Genomic DNA, 21,270 nt, shown 5'->3' on the forward strand with positions numbered 1-21,270 from the left:
TTCCTCAGATACTGAAGGGTCAGCAGATTGATGACCCTTTTTATTATTATTTCCTTCAGACGATGAAGAGGAAGATGAGGAGCCGGAAACTGCAAAGAAGGGAGACGTTGATCTGGGAGACAGCTTCACAGACGGCAGTGAGGATGATGATGATGATGAAGATGATGATGATGAAGAGGGGAGTGATGTGGCGAGCGGATCCGATGAGGAGGAGTCCGGTTTGGATTCAGACAGCGACAGCGAGCCGGATCTGGCCCGAGGAAAAGGAAACGTAGAGACCAGCTCTGATGAAGATGATGAAGAGTATGTGAACGCCATCCTGAAGAAAGAGGAAGAGGAGATCGAACACGACTGGGGCGAGCTCGCTAAAGATGCTCTGAGGAACGACGAGGTGAGGGGGGGGGCTGCTGGGGGGTGGGACTCTTCTGTCTCACGTTTAAAAAAGAATAGAATAGGATATATCTTTATTGTCATCATACAAAGTACAATGACATTTCTTTGTCAACTCTCACTGCAGTAACAAATAGACACAATAAATAAATAAGAGTGGTAAAAGCAGAGGTAGGAGCGATGACAGTGCAACGAGATACAATTAAATGTCCATATTTACACTTACAGTCTAAATATATATTAGTAAAATAGAGACATGTCTTCATTTAAAAACTGCACATCCCATATCAAAACTTTTAACCACTTTAGTCTCGATTATCACGACCAAATATGATTTAATTTGTTATTATTTTAACCTTTAAATAGCATTTTATCATTTTATTTAAAAAAAACACAAAAAAAGTGAAATACTTTCTGTAAACTAAATGCAAAAGTGATCTTTTAAGACGTGGATATGTCAGTGATTAGCAAGAACATTGATATCCATTAGTTTGATTTCGTTGTGTGCAGGAAACTAGGAAAAAAGCATTAATTTTCTCCATGGGAGTGTCTGTAATTTAGCGACACAGCTTGGTATAGACTTAAAGGTGGGGTATGTCATTTATTTCAGATACACTTTTTGTTATATTCCATGGAATGCTCTTAACATCCCGATAGCAATGAATATCTGAAGTGCTTTGACAAAAAATCCATACAAATATTTCATCTGTGGAAGCCGTAGTGCTGTAAAAAGCACGACCAATCATTTGAGCCGGCCCGGCTAAAATAACTGGATGGCCTACCTGCCTGTCAGCCTTCCATCTGTGCACAAACTTATCTCGTGCCCTCATTGGTCATGTGCGCGTTCGTGTGTGTTGGAGGAGGGGCTCTATAAGGAAGTGGCAGATTTTTTCCGGTTGTGTATTTTCAAATTCTAGCGATCTCGAGCCGGTTTCTCAAAATTACCTACCCCACCTTTAATATTGGAGCTGAAGTTCAACTTAAAAAAAACTCACACCCTTCCAACATGTACACCATGAACAAACAAATCTGAAAACTTAAAAAGCTGAACATCTCCCTAGTGATGCCGAGGTGTTAACACTCATTAACTGTGTTTGTGTTTTCTATGAATGTGTGTGTGTGTGTGTGTGTGTGTGTGTGTCAGGTTTCTGCGCGGCTGGGCGTCTGCAACATGGACTGGGATCGGATGAAAGCCAAAGACCTGCTGGCTCTGTTCAACTCCTTCCTCCCTAAAGGAGGCGCCGTGCTCTCTGTCAAGGTAACACCGTTTATAAGCCACACTAGATGTACAATAAAGTGTGATATATACAGAAAAATATAAAAGGTGAACAATAAATAAATATAGAATAGAATTGGGAGGGATGAAACTCCTCTTTAATGGTCACACATGCAGAGCACACAGTGACATGTGTTCTCTGCTTTTAACCCATCCTAGTACCAGGAGTCTAGTACTAGGAGCAGTGGGCAGCTATTGTTCAGCGCCCGGGGAGCAATGGGAGTGGGGGGGGAAGGGGGGTGTCCGGTGCCTTGCTCAAGGGCACCACGGCAGGGCAGGAGGTGAACTGGGACCTCTCCAAGTAGCAGTCCACACTCCATATTTTAGGTCTGGTCGGGGACTTGAACCGGCGATCCTACGGCTCCCAGTCCAAGCCCCTACTGACTGAGCCACTGCCGGACGTAAATATGTAATATATATGCATATGTCATCACTATTAATGCCGCTAACTTACACAATAAGCGGCACACATATCACACACAGCATGTAGCACAAGCTAACACACAGCATGTAGCACAAGCTAACACATAGCATGTAGCACAAGCTAACACATAGCATGTAGCACAAGCTAACACATAGCATACACATTACATGCAGCTCAACCACACACAATTGCACAAACAACCAGCAAAAACGTACCTCGTAGGCTGCAGTCACCTAGAGGGGCAGATCACTTAGGCTGCATCTTTTTCCTTCAGTTTTCTTTTAACATCCAGAAAGATCACTAGATCACTGCGTTGCTCTGGAGTTGCGATTGCCAAGTACAGCGATTAATAAAACAGGTGTAACGCATACAACACCGCAGATTAGTTCCGCCTCTATTAGCGTTGCACCTTAAAGATAGGAACCAAAATACAGTGTGGAACAAATGAATTACAGAGAAAATGAAGACGGTTACAGATACCATCTTTTCAAAGTCTGCATTAGTGTGGATAAAGTCTAAATAAGGGCACTTTTTAAACGGGTGAATGTTGTCTGTAGGAGCATTAAACAGCAATGCATTATGGGTTTTATTGTAGATCTTCCCGTCAGAGTTCGGGAAGCAGCGTCTGAAGGGCGAGGAGACGCAGGGACCGATGGAGCTCAAAGCTCTGCCCGACGACTCGGAGGACGACAACGAGGAGGAGAGGTAACACACAGCAGGGTTTAATCAGTCAGCTCACACAAATCATAACTCCACTTTCCTCTTGGTGTACTCTGCCAGGTAGAGCTTACTTGAATTGCTTTATATTCTGCTGCTGGATATTTTAACCTATAATTATACCTCAATATTTGATTAATATTTTGTATTAGCTCATAATCTCAATCTCAATAGTAACTAGTAACTGAAACTATGAGAATATGTAGTCGAGTTACTTTACACCAATGGAAAGTATAGAGTTGGATAGATATTACATTACATGTTAGACGCTTTTATCCAAAGCGACTTACATACTAAATACTGTGGACAATCACCACAGGAGCAATTTGGGGTGAGGTGTCTCAGGGACACATCGACATGCTGACTGCAGTGGGGTTTGAACCTGTGACCACCTGATCTGAACACCAGCACACAACCCACTGCACCACACGCCTCCCTTATAATTCAGATTATGTTAGCTTTGATATATTTATGGTCTTGATTTGCTTGTTTTTGTGTGTATTGTATAACTACGCTTTAAATACACCATAACACAAATGTCAAAAAACAACTTTATATGAAGTGATAGAGTTGTAGAGTCAAAGTAACGGGAGAGCAAGAAAATGAATATGAAGGTAACAGGCCAATCAAGTTCCTTAACTAAAGCCACATATTACTAAAATGATTGGTTTTGTTTTATAATGATTCCACTTTTTTTTTAATGTTTTGCTTCACACCAATCTTATATCAAACGTTAATGTGTGTCAATGGAGTTTCTCCTTTCTCCATGAAATTAGGTTAACTTGTGGCATAAATTCAAACTCTGCTTCTACAGGCTTGAGTTTCCTTCCTCTGTATCTGATAATAATGTGTGTGTGTGTGTGTGTGTCCTCTCAGAGGTTACAGAGAGAAGATGCGTGATTACCAGTTCAAGCGGCTGAAGTATTTCTACGCTGTTGTTCAGTGTGATACTACGGACACCGCTGCAAAGATCTACGAGGAGTGCGACGGCTACGAGTACGAGAGCAGCTGCTCAGTGCTGGACCTACGGTGAGAAGAGGAGGAACGATTCAGATCTAACTCGCTGAAACTAATCGAGAAAAAACAATGATTCTTTTGGGAAAATTCTGAATGTACTCTTCCAATATCAGAGTAACATGATAACAAAGGTATCCCAACTGTAGCTGTGTACATGACAGGGTGTATGATTACCTAGAAGAGCATCAGGACTGTTTTAGGCATATGATAGCTATGTGATTAACATGATGATTCAGCCTCTATGGAGATAGACATATGACAAGCATGATCATTTGTGACGTGGAGCTAATCTGAACTAAACATTGAATACTGCTTTATATTCCTCCATCTTGGGACTGTGTGAGGATTTAGAGATTTTGAGAAAAAGTCAGAATTTTTTGAAATAGTCAGAATTTAGAGATTTTGAGAAAAAGTCAGATTGTTTTTGAAAAAGTCAGAATTTTGAGATTTTGAGAAAAAGTCAGAATTTTTTGAAATAGTCAGAATTTAGAGATTTTGAGAAAAAGTCAGATTGTTTTTGAAAAAGTCAGAATTTTGAGATTTTGAGAAAAAGTCAGAATTTTTAGACATTTTTTGAGATTATGAGAAAAAGTCCAGATTTTGAGAAAAAATCAGAATTTTTAGACATTTTTAGAGATTTTGAGAAAAAGTCAGAATTTAGAGATTTGGAGAAAAAACTCAGTATTTTGTTCGTGACAGGATGTATGATTACTTAGAAGAACCGGTATTCCTCCATCTTGTGACTGTGTAACTGCCTCTCTTGTATATCAGCATGTGAAGGACACTGTTCAGGAACTAGTTGATGCTCTGTATGTGATGACTACTTCCATTCTGGAGAGGATCCTAAATACATGGACCCTGAGATTGAAGCTCAAGCCGGTGACCAGTGAGATTTTTCTAACAGATTTAAAACCCTTTTCTTTCAACAGGTTTATTCCTGAGGGAGTAACGTTTGACGATGAGCCCAAAGACGTGGCGACGGATGTGAACCTCGCAGTGTACACTCCCAAAGTCTTCACCTCCTCCGCCAACGCTACGTCAAAGGTAAGAAGACTCAGAGTTACTGTAGAAGAAAATACTGCATGGAGAAGTCAGAAGGAAAGGGCAACAGAGTGATTCATTGTAATGTAAAATATTGAGAAACTCTTAAAACTGTCTTGGTTTTAATTTGATGGTAAGCATACCTTTTTTTATGGGTTTTTTAACTACTATCTTCCTGACTTTCTTATAGTAAAGGGCTTTCAGTGTTAACGTCACACGTGTTCAACCTTCAGGTGCAGCTGACGTGGGACGAGACGGACAACGAGCGAGTGACGGCTCTGGAGAGAAACTTCAACAAAGACGAGCTGCTGGCCATGGACTTTAAAGCCTACCTGGCCTCCTCCAGTGAGGAAGAGGAGGAGGAAGGAGGGTTTGTGTTTGGAGAGCAGGAGAGTGAAGACGATGACTCGGCAGCAGAAGAGGGTGAGACGGCAACTAAAGATGCATTCATGTGCAGGAAACTCAGAGATCATTTGTGTCCCTGAAGCATAAGACTGTTAAACTCTTGTGAAGTGTCACCACTGATACGCTGCTGATTGATACGGTTTTTACTCAGTCCGGGCATAAAAGGTGTGTCCTTACCCACCACCTTGAGGTACCCATAAACTCCCTTCTTTCTATGCTACCTCCATTCATCAATTTACATTACTGATCTTTTCTTGTTAGTTTATCCCTTTAGATTGTCACAGACCTGTTAATGAACACACCTCTGAAACCTTTGGGATTTAATACCCGTAAAGCACTGCTGCCGTATTTCAGATCAAACGATCCTGGCGACCTCCAATAGGACTTTTTCTGCAACAGAGCTGAGCTCCCATAAGGAGGGGTCTGAGCTCCCACGGACGCAGTGAAATCATACATCTGTGGGGGTCGCTAATACATTACCAACAACCATTATTTTAATCACAAATAAGGCATGTGTCAATGTAATGAGTATTATTTACGTTAACGAGGTAAATGGGCTAAAAGAAAAACATGTTTTCCAAAAGAACCACGCATCTCTTGAATGACAATATGCCGGCGCTGCACCTCCAAGGTGAACAATACATTATTGCGCAATCTATGCCTCTGAGCGTGCTGCGCGAGCCGAGACGATGTGTGTGCGTAGTTGAACCTTTACATATTTAAGTTTGTAGCAAGTAGAGGGCTGCTGCTGTGTGTTTGAGTGTGTGTGTTTGAGTGTGTGTGTTTGAGTGTGTTTGTGCGTTCGTTTTAAAGACCCCCATAGAGCTCAGTTTATAACTCGAACCCTGCTGCAGTTGTTCAGTCAGGGATTGACCCTCAACCAAGGAGACAGGACAGTGGAATCAAACTGGACTCAGGACTCAAGCTATGTGGGGACGGGTTACATTTCCGCTGATTTGTTACTTGTTCAGTAATAATCAGAGGTGTGAACAGGCAGTTTTATTTATACGCTTTACAAGTTATATCACACCACACAAAATAATAGATACGTTTTGCTCGGATGTATCTTTACATCGAACCTAGTTTTTTGCTCGGATGTATCTTTACTAGGGTTGCAAAGGGGCGGAACATTTCCCGTACATTTCCGGTAAATTTCCATGGGAAGTTAAGCTGGGGAATTTTGGAAATATTCCATATTGGAATTATGGGAATTAATGGGAATTGAGGGTAATGTAATCGAATTGTGTCATATCCAAGCATAAATATAAACATTTGGTTTTGTCATAAGAAAACATCCATGCAAAATGATACAATTAAAAAAACATGACATTTCAACAGATTTATTTGTAAGTAGAACAGAACAAGTTTTAATTATTTTATTGAACAATCATTTGTTTCATTGAAGAACAAAAACATGAATGTTGAGTTAAATATTACTCATTCCCAGAGGCGGCCCACCTCGGTACCGCAACTAAATACCACTAGTACATTTTCAACGGGGGGGGTGGGGGTGTTGTGCTAGTGACTTATCCGACCGGCCCACATCGTCCGACTGGCCCACTTCAGTACCGGCCATCGGGATTCGTCCCGAACGTCCCGATGGCCAGTCCGCCACTGCTCATTCCTCATTAAAAAATGAACAAAAAAGGGGTGTGGTCTCAATAGCCATGCTGTAATCAGTGTGCTATGTGCATGTGATGGAGGAATGGCATGGATATTCAAGTGTACTTGAATGGCATCTGTTTGTTTTAGTCAAGATTATGCTCAAATATACGTTCCCCAACTATATTTAAGTTCCCTATGAAGAGCCAACCTTCCATTTTGAAAATTCCCAGTTTACTCCCTTAAATTCCCGTTAATTCCCATGGAAAGTTTCCATCTTTGAAAATTCCCGGAATTTTGCAACCCTAATCTTTACATCGAACCTAATTGGCAGAAATACAAAATAATAGATACGTTTTGCTCGGATATATATTATATCTGATCCGTCTAGGTTTTGCTGTACTACTAGTTAGCGTTAGCCAGTTTGTTCAGTCTTTTTCAAGAGCTGCTAGGTTGTTCAGTCTTTTTCCGTCTCCCGGGTGTCCTTTGTAGCCTCTTCCATCATGACATTCTATGACATTTTCGTTCTATCCGGCCCATGCGCTTCCCGATTTGTCTCGGACTTCTCCATAGCATCCCTCTCTTTCTGGGTCTGTGAGCATATACATGTTTCCACATCCGTCATCGGTGACAGCAAAATATGAGCTGTCGGAGTTGGTTTTGAAACATGTCACTTGGAGGCTTTTGATTCCCTCCCTTGTGTTGAATTCTTTGTCACCTTTATTCTGCCACATCATTGCTGAGCGGTTATGTAGCGCTCGGTGCCGGTTTTCATCATACTTCCAGATGTAAGTTAAGTGGGGGAAACCTCTTTCCCCATAGCGGAATCCCGCGAGAGTGTCCCAGTTCTTTGGATTGGAGAAGTACCTGATGCAGCACTTTTGGTATCCTCGGCTGGGACTATGGGTGTACAGCACTACTCTTCCTGTGGTTTGTTCACCATTCGGGTGCCAGTTATCCCAATCCTCCTTTTCTGGGAGAACGAACGGGTTGTTCTGGCTTCGGAAATCATTTTCCTCTGAAACCTTTTTCATCAGAGGTTTCGAGGCATCCCTTACTTGTATATGCATGAGAGGTTCTTCCTTGTCCAGCCATTTCCCGTATGCCGGACGCCTTTCTTTTGGGCAGATGAAGTAGTCGCCTCCCCATGTGCCTACCACCCACCCTGGCGGGACATTGTGTGATATTCCTACGGGCTCCCCGGCAACATACTCTCCTGCCCATGACGCGCATCGTTTTGCGTCCGCTGGGTCACATTTCTTTTTTGTCTCGTCTGTGAATTTGAAGGTGACTTGTTTTCTCACCTTTTCTTCATCTTTGTGGGGAGGTTGCTCAACATCTTCTAGTTGTTGAGCCGCGGCTTCTTGAATCGTCTCAGGTAGTGGGGCCTTGGTTCCAGGGTCATCTCTTCTTTGAGGAACGGTGTATTCCAATTTAACTTGGATTCGTTTACCAGGCGGCTCACCCTGGCTAGAGCTCTTGATGTTTGATGTGTTTTCTCGTTTCTTTTGGCGGATATTCAAAGAAGATTTGTGCGCCTCTGCCCTTTTCTCGTTCATCAGTTGGTCTCTGGCTTGGTGATCGAGCCAGTGTGATGACCTGACTGAGGAGAGGCGGGGGTCCATTTCTGGGTGATAGAATGACATTGGCACCGTGGTGAGGTCTGTCATGTTTTGTGTGTCGAAGCTAAAGGGGCTCTCCGTTTTCTTGTCTCCTTTATACTCTGTTTCCAACATCCTGTTTGTGTGAGGGAGTGTGTCAGAGCTTCTTCTGTGGTTTACATTGTGGTGGAATGTTCATCTCGGTTGTTCCGGAAAGCGAGAGCTGTTAAAGCCCAAATAAGGATTTTCTATACACCCTGCTATATTGCTATTGCGTTTGAAGCCAAATAAGGATTTCCTTGTTTATACATCCTGCTATATTGCTATTGCGTTTAAAGCCAAATAAGGATTTCCTTGTTTATACATCCTGCTATATTGCTATTGCGTTTAAAGCCAAATAAGGATTTCCTTGTCATGGGCGGCGCCAGGATTTTTTTGCTGCAGTAGCTTAGCAGTTGCTATATGACAGCACGGCGTTGCTAGTTAATTTTCTAAATAAATAAACAAACAATACCAGTGGGCCAAGCACGAGCCTGTTCATATTGTAGCGTTCACCGCTATTCAAGATCACAGATCACGAGCCTTCAATGTCGAAAACGTTCTCTTTATTTTATGGTATTGACGGCCACAGCCACGCCTTACAGAGCCAATCAATAGTATAACACTCATTATGACTTTTCCCCACACTCGAACACAACTCCTACCGTCTCCCTAACTCCCACCAACAACATTGCCTAAATAACTTTACAAATGTACTAAACTGTGCACATCTGATAACTGAAATAACTATTAACTTGGACACGCTAAAATATTATCATTAATATTTACATTAAAACATTCCTTTGACACTTATAACATTACTTTGCAAGGTAAGCACAACCAAAATAAGTTTGTAAAAGCAGAATTTGAACACTGTTTCTGTGCTCCTACAATATTTGTGTATAATACCATTACACCCTAAGCGTACACAATAGCGATCGATCACTGTTTCAACTGGCATGCTGTGGCATTTAACCTCATCACCACACCGCAAACACACACACAGACACACAGACACACACACACACACACACACACACACACACACACACACACACACACACACACACACACACACACACACACACACACACACACACACACACACACACACACACACACACACACACACACACACACACACACACAAACACGGCTCCATTGGAGATCGCGGCCGTTTACGCTGACTTGTGAGAAATCTTTCCATTTTCGATCTGTGTTCACATACTGAGAATTATAACAACATTAGCCAAGTAACAGTTCGCGCTTTAACTTACAATGACCCCTGGTAGATCTCGCGAGAATGTGTATAAATATATATAGATACATTTTCATAACAAAACAATGGGGTTGCTAAGCCGTTGCTAGGCCAATTGTTGGAGTTGCTATAGCAACTCCAAGCTACCCCCTGGCGCCGCCCCTGTTCCTTGTTTATACATCCTGCTATATTGCTATTGCGTTAAACTATACGATACATGACTATGGCATACAGAGTTTTAACACAGTTTTTAACATATTTACGCTTTATATAATAAAATACATTGTTCCATTTTCTACCTTTCTTCAACAACACACATCTATTAATTCAACATATTTATATAATAATAGATTTTGTATTCCTCTGTACAGTATTTGAGTTTTACATTCGGTTTTATATGTATATATTTATTAATAATAATAAAGCTTTATTTATATAGCACTTTTCATACAACACTTGCATCTCAAAGTGCTTTACAAAATGAGTATTTGATAAGAACTTTAAAAGGTACATGCAGCAAAATATAACTTTTATCAGGTTAATTGACACAAGGAGGTAAAATATATGATAATTAAAATCAAATACATAATGGTTTCTCTCTGACAGATAAGACACAAAACTGAGTTGACGCAACAATATAAAATATCAAATATAAAACCTTCCTCAAAGGAATATTTGTCTTATTCCTGCATGTAACTTGCACCGTTGTGTCTTTTGCACTATTTTTAAAGCTATTTTATGCATTTTAACCCTTATGTTGTGTTCGGGTCTCCCGTGACCCTTTTCAAGTTAAAATGATATAATAACCACGCTCTAGTTTTTTGTATCGGAACAAGGCTTCATGATATCCTCCACAACAGATATATAAACTCTACAAAATTGATTTTGACCATTTTAGCCAAGTCTGAAGGTCTCTAAAAAAAAAAAAAGTATAATTTGGTGTTCCGCCCGGGAACTCGACCTTTCTCAAAGAATATACTAACACTTGAACCTGAACACACACATGCACGTGTGCAATATGTGGTGTAATGTGTTTTGGGGCCATCCAATTAAATGACAACAGGATTGTACGGTTATTAATGCATTATAAGTTAGTTATATCCAATATTGGATGATAGTAAAAAAATGTGTGTGTTTTGGACTGAGATAAATCATGGGTCAAAATTGACCCGCGAACACCATGAACGGTAACAGCTTTCAAACACAACACAAGGGTTAAACAAGTATTTTGCAAGTTGCATTGTTGGAGGAGTCTGGGATTTAAGATCTTTATTCGACAACACTACGCTAACATCCTTAAGTATCCTTTTGAATCTTGAAAGAAAAGCTGCTTATATTTAGTGGGAATTCATTCAAATCTGTGGGTTGTTGCAACAACATTGTTTATTTGAAGCAACACCAAGACGTTATAATTGTCTCTTTTTGTTTCTAGTTGTAGCTCAGAAGACAAAAGAGCCTGTCGTGGAGAAGAAACCGGAGAAGGTGGTAGAGAAGAAGGAGAAGAAGAAGAATAAAAGCGAGGAGCAGATCTCAAAGTACAGAGAGCTGCTGAAAGGCATCCAGGAGAAAGAGAGGAAGCTTCACGAGGAGAAGGACATGGGGATGGAGATCACCTGGGTGCCAGGTACGAGGAGAGCTTCTTATCTCCACTGGGTTCACTCTATTTATTTGTTTATTAAAGGGGTTTCTGAAAAGAGTAGAAGTTGTCTTATTTGCAGTGGCGACTGGTCATTAGCCCACAGCCCCACCAGTGTCAGCAGAAAGTATTAAAATAATCATTGTAATGCAAAAGAAATACATCTTAAAATATATTTTACGATCATGTTTAATCATCTGATTCGTCTGTTGCTGTTTTAGTCTGTGTTCTTCTAATTAGTGTCTACCGTGTGTGCCTATTGAGCTGTTTTGAGCGACGTGGGTCAAGCCCCGATCAAGCCCCTCCCTCTCACTGTCTAAGTGAATGGAAGCTGTAAAAACTACACTGCGCATATTCAGAGTCTTTTTCTATTCAATGTGTGCGGCAAAAAAAGAATCACCATAGGGGCGCTGAGCTGCCATCCCCACCATACGTCATCTCATAATTCAGAGCTGATTGGCTGTAAGTACGTGTGCCGAGAAAAGTGTGGTGTGTGAAGAGGAGACGAGAGAGGTGCAGTGACGCGTCCTAAAACCCGGAAGTAAGCTGCGCATGGCTTCCCTCGACAAAAAATGTATGAGGTTTCTCCATAGGATTTTAGAAAATAGCTTGAAATAAGATCTGTGGGAAACGTACCTGTTAGATAAATGCACGTTTTGTTCAGCTGGATAATATCCACATGTCTACCCTACTTTTATAATTTTCTAATCATAAATCTATCGATCATAAATCTATCGATTAGATTTATGATTCGACTTTTGAAACTACAAGAAGATAAGGAGGACTTTTACAAAAAAGTAATAGAGATTTTTGTCCAGAAGGATAGGCAAATGGACTTCATCTTCAAGTCAAGGTAAGACCGCAATTGTATTGGAAATGGGATCTTACTAAGAGAGAACAATCCAATATTTAAATGATACAATTACATTTTTTGGGTATCCTTTTGTTGAACTGTCTGTTTAAACTTAATCAAAGCATCAGACTAAAAAAGCTTTTGAAAATAATATTATATTTTGATTTAGGTCAAAATATAATATTTGTAAACCTGAAGAGTCAGAACCTCACTGCACGTCACTGCACGTCACTGCAGAAGCTTATATATAAACATCTGCGTTTTTTGTGCCCCACCACTTTTGTACATATAAAAACGCCACTGCTTATTTGGCTCAATGGTGCTCGACAATTAATCGCTTCAATGCAACCCAGCGTTATTTAAATCATTCTTCTTTTAATATTAGTAATTTATAATTTTACCATGAACTGCTTTTAAAAAGTCACAGGTATTTCTCTCTCTTTGATTTTGGTTGTTTTTTCTGAATCAGGTCTATTTCCAAGTATGCTTGCCTAGGTGTATAATGGTGCCTATAGAAACACTGTGAAAGGATTTGGGTTGTAGAAAAGGACCCACTAAAGAACCTTTAAAATAAAAACTAATTTAAAAACGTTTATACAAAAAACACACTGGACGCTGCACTCGGTCAGAAACCAGAGGAGACTGGGAAGTCCACCGCAGACGGACCACTTTTGGACTAAATGTCCTCTCCATTAAAGGCAGCTCACTCTGGAATAGCCTCCCAACTGAGATACGGGATTGTCCCACTCTCAATAGCTTCAAAGGTCAACTCAGAGAATGGTTGAGAAAAAAACAGACGTGCAATCACCGCTAAATGCACTTTAACACAGGGGTATCTCCTTTTGCGAGCCCCTCCTCCAACACACACGAACGTGCACGTGACCAATGAGGACAGGAGATAAGTTTGTGCACAGATGGAAGGCTGACAGGCAGGTACGCCATCCAATCATTTTAGCCGGCCCGGCTAAAATGATTGGTCGTGCTTTTTACAGTACTACGGCTTCCACAGATGACATTTTTTTATGGATTTTTGTCAAAGCACTTCAGATATTCATTGCTATCGGGATGTTAAGAGCATTCCATGGAATATAACAAAAAGTGTATCTCGAGCCGGTTTCTCAAACTTACCTACCCCACCTTTAAGAGATCTATGGATACATCTCTCAACACCCATATGAAACAGATTTTCTTTTTCTTTATGGATATTTTACAAATCACTCCCCTTTTAAACGTTATTCTTTTTTTAATGTCATATAGTATTTCATACCTGATTTTCATTTATTCTCATAAATGGTGACCAAACCGTTTGAGACCCACTGAGATAACTAGACTAAAGTTAACTATCTAAACACTCAGAGAGTCCCTTACCTCACTCAATCTAATTGATTGATAATGGATCAAATAACACCAGCATTGTTTTTACAATATCTTTAAATTAACTATTTAAATGTTTGCTTTTTTCAGATAATATAACGCTACCCTGCTTACTTTGATTTACACTTCACATTTGATTGTGTTGTCTTTGCCTTTTAACAAATTAAACTCAGTAAATGAACACATATTTGCTTTGACATTTATGTCTTGTCTGCTTTAATGATCAATAAAAAACCTTGAGGTATAAAACAACTTTTATATAAGAAGGAACACATTCTAAGCATTTCAAGTTAAAAGGTGAAACTAATTTTTACAAATAAAAATGTTGAAAGGTCAGATTCATAATTAAATCAAGGATTTTTCATTTGTTTAATATTGACATAAATCTTTTTATCTTTATATCATCATAGCTATTAACAGCAAGTTTTTATTTTTATTTTACAATCAAATATTTACAGATTTCTTAGACGCATGTTACCATTAATTGACAAAACAACTTTTAATAGGAAATTCGGTTGGCATCTTTTCTATGGATGTCCTTTGTCCGTTTACTTTTAATGTTGGTATAACGATGAAGAATACTCTATTCTGTACACAATACAAGCTTTTAATATGCCTTACTCTTAATGAGACCCATCTCTTGCAATATTAAGCATTTGTTTTTGGCTTGACATCAAATAGAAAAATTATAAAAAACTTGAATTTTGGGTTGTTTTCCAAGAAGAGCTGCAAACAGCAGCTTGACATATTTCACGTTATTAGAAAACAGTGATTTCTTCTGGAAGATATTTACAGTGTTGAGTAATAGGATACATGTCATAAAATATCTCAACAATGACGTGTAAAAAAATGTGCCAGAGTAAACAGATTCTGTAGAAAATAAGATGGAAGCTATACAGTTTTGACACTAAATATGTTTGTTTATTACCTTGAATGGAAATAAATCAATATAGGATAAGTGATTAGTTTACTCTGACAGGAGAGATGATCAGAGGTGCAGAGTTTTTACCATCATCATTATGACCAGGACCAAAGAATGGATAGAGTTTCTCAGTGAAGGAGCAGCCAGTAAAGGAGTAGATCAGAGCTGCAGCATCTACGTCATAAAAGGAGACCAGACCCTCTGAATAACTCACAAACACCCCCACCTTCTGAGGCTGAGACTTCAGAGAGAGAAGGACTGGAGGATCATCAAGAGCTTTGTACTCATTTCCATTTCTCAACCATATCGTCCAGTTACCCCACTGAGGGCCCAGTTTGATTCCTCCCTTCCTGTTGATCGACTCTCTGGCCACTCCTAAATTCCACATGGTCTTTTCTGTAACTTGAACCTCAAAGTAAAATCTGCCTGAAGAGAAACTCTGCTTTCCTAAAACACAAAGGCAATCAGAAAATCTCTCTGGGTTGTTTGGGAGATTCTTCTTTACATCACTATCACTCACTCGTTTTCCAACACCAGACAGAATGATATTGGGATGTGCTGTATCAGGATCAAGAGTCACATCCACTGCGTACTTCTGGACCCTCTTCAGCTCAGCTTCAAGCAGCTTCTTCATCTCTTCACTGAAAGTCTCCTCCAGCTGAACCACAGCTCTCACCACAGTTCCCTCATGTGATGAATGGATGCTGACCTCTGTCCAGTCCTTGGTGGGTGAAGCAACTTTAAGGGACATAAATCTTTGGAGAAGATGGAGGTGGTCTTCAGAGTGTGTGACCTGCTCCACCTCAGAGCTTCTCTTCTTCAGCTCAGAGATTTCCTGTTCCAGCTCTTTGATGAAATTTTCCGCCTGGTTTTCTGTAGTTTTCTGCTTCTCTTTGATCGTGTTGATGAGATTGGCCTGGCCTCTCTCAACAGACTCCTTCAGAGCAGTGAAGACCTGAACTCCTTCTGCTACCTCTCTGTCTGCTTCCTTCTTACTGAGGTCCACTGAGTGTTTGATCTCCTCAATCTTCAGTTGTCTCTTCTGGATCATCTGCTGAGTTTCTGTCTCAAGCTCAGCCTTCTCCCCTTCATATCCTTCTTTCAGAGGAACCACATCATGCATCTTGTGGTCTGAAACATGGCAGAGCATACAGACACATGTCTGGTCGGTCTTACAGAACAGCTCCAGAGGTTTATCGTGCTTCGTACACATCCTGTCTTCCAGGTTCTCCACAGGGTCGATCAGCTGATGTCTTTTCAGGCTTGAAGCTGTCAGATGAGGCTCCAGGTGAGTCTCACAGTAGGAGGTCAGACACACCAGGCAGGACTTCAGGGCCTTCAGTTTGGTTTCAGTGCAGACGTCACAGGGAACTTCTCCTGGTTTGAAGACTTGTTGCTCTGAGCTGCTGCTGCTGCTGCTGGCTTTCTGTTGAGCCGACTGTCTGAACTCAGCTACCATCTCAGAGATGAAAGTGTTAACGTGCAGCTCAGGTCTTGTGTTGAACTCTTTTTTACACATGGGACACTGGCACCTGTCACTTCTATCCCAGTGTTCAGTGATACAGTTCTTGCAGAAGTTGTGTCCACATGGTATAGCGACTGGATCAGTGAACAAATCCAGACAGATGGAGCAGAGAAACCGATCTTCAGATTGCAGATAGTTTGTAGCAGCCATTTCTTCACCTGTAGTTTGGAAGGAAAAACATTTTCTTTATAATACAGTTACAGAAAAAGAAAGAAATCGGATTGATATTGGACCGTCATTTTGAATTTCATACGTTTAGTTTTGACTCGCACTAAGCCAAACTTGAGCAACCGTTAACATTCAAGTCTTAATAGGTTCAAGATAGCTTCCATGGCAAAACAGTCATGAATGTTTCTTTATCCTGTTGTTTAGACTACGGCTGGGCGATATGGAGAATATAAAACATCACAACATGTTTCACCCAACATCTCTAACGATATTGTAGATTGACTATTTGGGCACAAAATATTTACAAAATAACATTGTTGATAGATAATCAGAAAAAGCAAATGGTTTGAACAGTTTGGTAGTTTAAGAAAGTTACATCACTTTCCTGTAATGCAGCCTTTAAATCCAGGAAATGACACTTGTGCAATTTGAATACTTCTGAAAAATCTGACACTATATCTAGTCTAATATCCAGATGATGATATAATATTGATAACTACCTTAGCCCTAGTGTAGACCAACTTATATTAAAGAATAACACTGATAACAAAGCTCTCAGTACTTTGTGACACATCTATTTGCCTCAGATTTTAAACCTCAAACTGGTTCTTTGGTGGTAAGCTTTTAATATGACACACCTCTACAAAAAAGAGTAAGCAGTATGTAGGAAGTAATCAGTAAACAGTAATAATGGCAGGAAACCAGGAATGAGGATAAACTCCTAACCGCAGATATTCAGTTACAAGTTAGTTAAATCTAGAGGGCTGAACCGTAGGCCTGAGGACAAACAACACCATACTTATATCATATTTAGTTGGAAGTGTAAATATAATCAGTTGTACTCACCAGTGTTTGACAGAGACTCTGCTGTGTTGTTGAGAAAGATCCGATGAACTCAGTTTGTATTTTCTTTAGACAGAAACAGAGACTAGTCTCGACTGCAGTGTGGCTGCCTCTCTGACTAACTTAACTTTCATTTCCTGAGTGTCACGTGTAAGCTCTCCTCTTTCCACTGTAGCTCCTCCTCTCACTGCAGCAGGTTGTGTTCCCTCCCTCTGATTCACACAGTTATTGTGAAATACCAGCGACTCTTCAGGTTAAAATGGAGCAAAGGTGGTGCTAACAGTGTTGCTGACTTTTTATTATTTGTGTTGAAACTGTCTCAGCTATACTTTAACCAGAACAGTTTAGTTTATTTGACACATAGATTTTTAACCTCTTTCGCCAAGGCAAGATCAATCTAGTATTTGAATATAGTAATATACAATGTAATGTCAAATAAGATCATTTTAGATATGAGACTACTTTGACCTTTTTCTGTTATTTATCCTCATTGATGCCCATTATATTTATTGCAGGACTGGTGTATTATTTAGCATTAGTTTGATTTATATGTACAAAATAAAACTGGGAACTGATTGTATTTCTCAAAAGAGGACCTCATTGTGAGTTAACTCTACATTTAAAATTGCAGAGAACTTTATATCAGGGACTAAAGACATATACTCAAATAAGGAAAATGGATGCCTTTCAAGTTAATTATTAACCAATTAATACAAATGCTGATGCATCAGATTCATACATTTATGAAGGATCTTAATTTATTTTTCTAATCTTGACAAATATCATTGACTTGTTCTCCTTATATTATCATACCTTGAGTTGTTGGTATTGTTAAACCCCTTATACTTATGGGGATGAAATGACCTATAATGGGTATAGTTGATTTTAGCCATTTCACCCATCCCTCGATAGAGCTGAGGTCAAATAATTATAAACAAGGATATTTTAATTAAATGAAACTGCATTTTTCATTCTATTTATAGTTGTCAAAGATAGCTATTTATTAATTAAATGCAGTGACTTCCTCTCTGTATATAGTAGTGTTCATAGGTAGTGGCAGAGTCCATCATTCCTGAGCTGGATTTATAAAAACCAAATAAATGTATCATGAAATACAACTTAACGTTTAAACCAGACTTATCTGTTTAGTGTTGGATGCTCAAGTCACTGCTCACTCAGGTCTGTTGTTCAACAAAAAGTTTATTTTACTGGTTTATTATTTTACAAACACATATTCACAGATGTCATATCCTTCTTTGAGAGGAACCACATCATGCATCTTGTGGTCTGAAACAGTGCAGAGCATAGTAAAGGAGGTACTGTTTTACAGAAATGTGCAATATATTCAAAGCATTGGCAAGCTTCACAGTGTTACAATGAACAAGATGTGCGTTGCTTTGATGAATACATGTTCCTTTAATTGTTAAAGTGTGATATCCTTCTACCTGCTCAAACGATGCATCTATCGGTCTATTGGTGTATGGGTCAGAGTAAACACTAAATGTTGTGAAACTCTTCAGTCAGCAGCAGTTATGAGCTGTATTTAGGTTATTAAATGTGTGTGTGATGTGTGTGCAGGGCTGAAGGAGTCGACGGAGCAGCTAGTGAAGAAGAAGTTGGAGGGGAAGGAAACCCTGACGCCGTGGGAGGGCTTCCTGGAGAAGAAGAAGGAGAAGAAGAAGCAGAAGAAAACTAAGAAGAAGGAGGTGAGTCGACCTGCCGACACATAACTGGAATGAAAGACCGTTAAACACCTGAACTTTAGAAAGAACATCCAGAACATTCATCTGTTTGCAACTCATATATATCAATATTCCAATTACTTGTATATAGACTATTCTGCACTATTTCTCCTATATATTTTTTTTTATGTACTTGCACTATTTTATCAGTGTTATTGTGTTGCTCTGTAGGAGGAGCCTGTGACCTCAGATTGTCACTGTCATAACTACACTGTAGCTATGCACACATGACGATAAAAGCCTTGAACCTCCTTGAAAAGTTAGATACTCTCAGTGTATAAGAAATAAGGCGGCTTCAATTCCCTTATTTTAAGTAACTTCCTTACCAGTTGTCATTATGGCCGTTGCTTTTCTAGCACTGACTGAAATAATCCTCAGTCACAACTCGGCGAATCAGAAAGCAGCAAATCTGTCAGAACTACTTTAGGAACTCAACTAACTCCTAACAACATTTCAGTTTCCCCTAATGGTGTCTATCAGAGTTTTCTTTATCAGTTTTATATATGTAAGGAGGCGTGTGGTGCAGTGGGTTGAGCGTTGGTGTTCAGATCAGGGGTTCAAACCCCCCTGCAGTCAGCATGTCGTTGTGTCCCTGAGACACCTCACCCCAAATTGCTCCTGTGGGGATTGCCCACAGTATTGAGTATGTAAGTCGCTTTGGAGAAAAGCGTCTAACAAGTAACAAGTAATGTAATGTAATGTAATATATTTCCTCTCCTCAGGGCGAGGAGGAAGAGGAGGCTCTCAGTGACGACGAGCTTCCTCCAGACGTCGATCTCAACGACCCGTTCTTCGCCGAGGAGCTCAACGCTGCAGGTAATCAAAACGTATAAATGACATAAAAAATACGTCTATCAAAGAAGGGTTTTGCAGTTGATTTACAAAGAGCTGTGTTTATACGGTGTGTGTGTGTTTTAGTTATTACCTTAGGACGCTATAAGAGATGACTTCTTGAATGTATTTAGTTTGTGTGTGTTGCAGCAGCATAAAGCAGGTGATACTTAGGAGTAGGGGTAGGGCTGCTCGATTATGGCAAAAATCATAATCACGATTATTTTGGTCAATAATTGATATCACGATTATTAAATACGATTATTAATTGACTTTGAAAACATCAATTTATTGAACTTTAAAACAAATAATAATTTGAACAGTATCTTTTTAACTGTTGATTACCCTGAACGTATAATTCAACTGAAAAACCAATACACAAATAAATAAAATAAATAATATCAAAATAATAAATACCAATAAACAAGATCAACAAATATTTTGGAGCGCACTTCCACAAGCTACTAAACATATATAAATATGATAAATAAAAATAAATTAGACTAAAATTAATTAGATCAAATATGTTGCAGTGCAGTCACAACCTAGCAAAGCAAAATAATCGTTTTTTTCGATTATGTTGTTTTCGTAATTGTGGCAGGCCAAAATCGTAATTGCGATTAAAATACGATTAATTGCACAGCCCTAATTAGGGGTGTCACAATATACCCGTGTTGTCGATACAAATAATATTTAATATAAAATAAAATTGTTATATCATGTTACTGAACCACCGGATAATAAATATACGCTTTTGTATAGTTTAGGTTACAGATCATTTCCCCACATTTGTCAAAAAAGAGACAATAACATTTTTCTTTGCCACCAAATGTAAAGTTTTCTTCATTTGTCCGGGATAATCGTTTAGTGAAAATCCGATATCTACTCTGAAAGGTTTGGTATCAGTGTTGTTTGATGTGTCCGCAGACAAGCAGAAGACACAGAAGACACAGAAGGGGAGGAATAGGAAGAAGAAGAAGGAGGAGGAGCGCACACCTCAGGAGGAAGAGGAGCTGCAGAAACAAAAGGTCAGAGTTCAAATCCAACAGATCCACAGCGGCTCATCACATCTGTGGTGAAGGAAGCACACTCTCAGCCATGATGCTAAACGTGTGTGTGTGTGTGTGTGTGTGTGTGTGTGTGTGTGTGTGTGTGTGTGTGTGTGTGTGTGTGTGTGTGTGTGTGTGTGTGTGTGTGTGTGTGTGTGTGTGTGTGTGTGTGTGTGTGTGTGTGTGTGTGTGTGTGTGTGTGTGTGTGTGTGTGTGTGTGTGTGTGTGGTGTGTGTGTGTGTGTGTGTGTGTGTGTGTGTGTGTGTGCGCAGGCGGAGATGGCCCTGCTGATGGAGGACGACGATGACGAGTCGAAACACAAACACTTCAACTACGACAAGATCGTGGAGGAGCAGAACCTGAGCAAGCTGAAGAAGAAGAAGCTGCTGAAGAAGAAGGGCGAGGAGAAGCTGGAGGGAGACGAGTTCCAGGTCTGTTTAGAGATTTCATCGTGGGGTGGGATGTCTGGGTAAAGACAGCTGGAGGAGTACTCTAAAAGTTACATTCTGAAAAGTAATGTAGGGACCCAAATGTCAAAACATATTTACCCACTTTAG

The 21,270-nt window shown here is 39.8% G+C and overlaps 3 protein-coding genes across 5 annotated transcripts in view; 1 reads left to right on the forward strand and 2 right to left on the reverse strand.

Moving 5' to 3' along the window:
• The window catches only part of LOC117481734 (E3 ubiquitin-protein ligase TRIM39-like), a 937,572-nt gene that overhangs the window by 670,795 nt on the left and 245,507 nt on the right, over window positions 1-21,270 (reverse strand). The window lies entirely within an intron of this gene.
• esf1 (ESF1, nucleolar pre-rRNA processing protein, homolog (S. cerevisiae)) overlaps window positions 1-21,270 on the forward strand; it is a 72,930-nt gene that overhangs the window by 49,954 nt on the left and 1,706 nt on the right. For all 3 annotated transcript variants that reach the window (XM_034129581.1, XM_034129584.1, XM_034129583.1), the window contains 11 exons: window positions 60-391; window positions 1,535-1,648; window positions 2,686-2,795; window positions 3,684-3,836; window positions 4,754-4,868; window positions 5,099-5,288; window positions 11,203-11,394; window positions 18,670-18,797; window positions 19,556-19,649; window positions 20,592-20,692; window positions 20,986-21,144. In XM_034129581.1, coding sequence (XP_033985472.1) covers window positions 60-391; window positions 1,535-1,648; window positions 2,686-2,795; window positions 3,684-3,836; window positions 4,754-4,868; window positions 5,099-5,288; window positions 11,203-11,394; window positions 18,670-18,797; window positions 19,556-19,649; window positions 20,592-20,692; window positions 20,986-21,144 — 1,688 coding nt within the window. The remainder of the gene's footprint in view (window positions 1-59; window positions 392-1,534; window positions 1,649-2,685; window positions 2,796-3,683; window positions 3,837-4,753; window positions 4,869-5,098; window positions 5,289-11,202; window positions 11,395-18,669; window positions 18,798-19,555; window positions 19,650-20,591; window positions 20,693-20,985; window positions 21,145-21,270) is intronic.
• LOC117481771 (zinc-binding protein A33-like) lies at window positions 13,873-17,297 on the reverse strand. The gene is made up of 2 exons (XM_034129668.1): window positions 17,095-17,297; window positions 13,873-16,238 (listed from the first exon to the last, which is right to left on the reverse strand). The coding sequence occupies exon 2, from the start codon at window positions 16,228-16,230 to the stop codon at window positions 14,596-14,598; it is 1,635 nt and encodes a 544-aa protein (XP_033985559.1). The 5' UTR covers window positions 16,231-16,238; window positions 17,095-17,297; the 3' UTR covers window positions 13,873-14,595.

The sequence above is a fragment of the Trematomus bernacchii genome, unplaced genomic scaffold, assembly GCF_902827165.1.
Source record: "Trematomus bernacchii unplaced genomic scaffold, fTreBer1.1, whole genome shotgun sequence".
Classification (NCBI taxonomy): domain Eukaryota; kingdom Metazoa; phylum Chordata; class Actinopteri; order Perciformes; family Nototheniidae; genus Trematomus; species Trematomus bernacchii.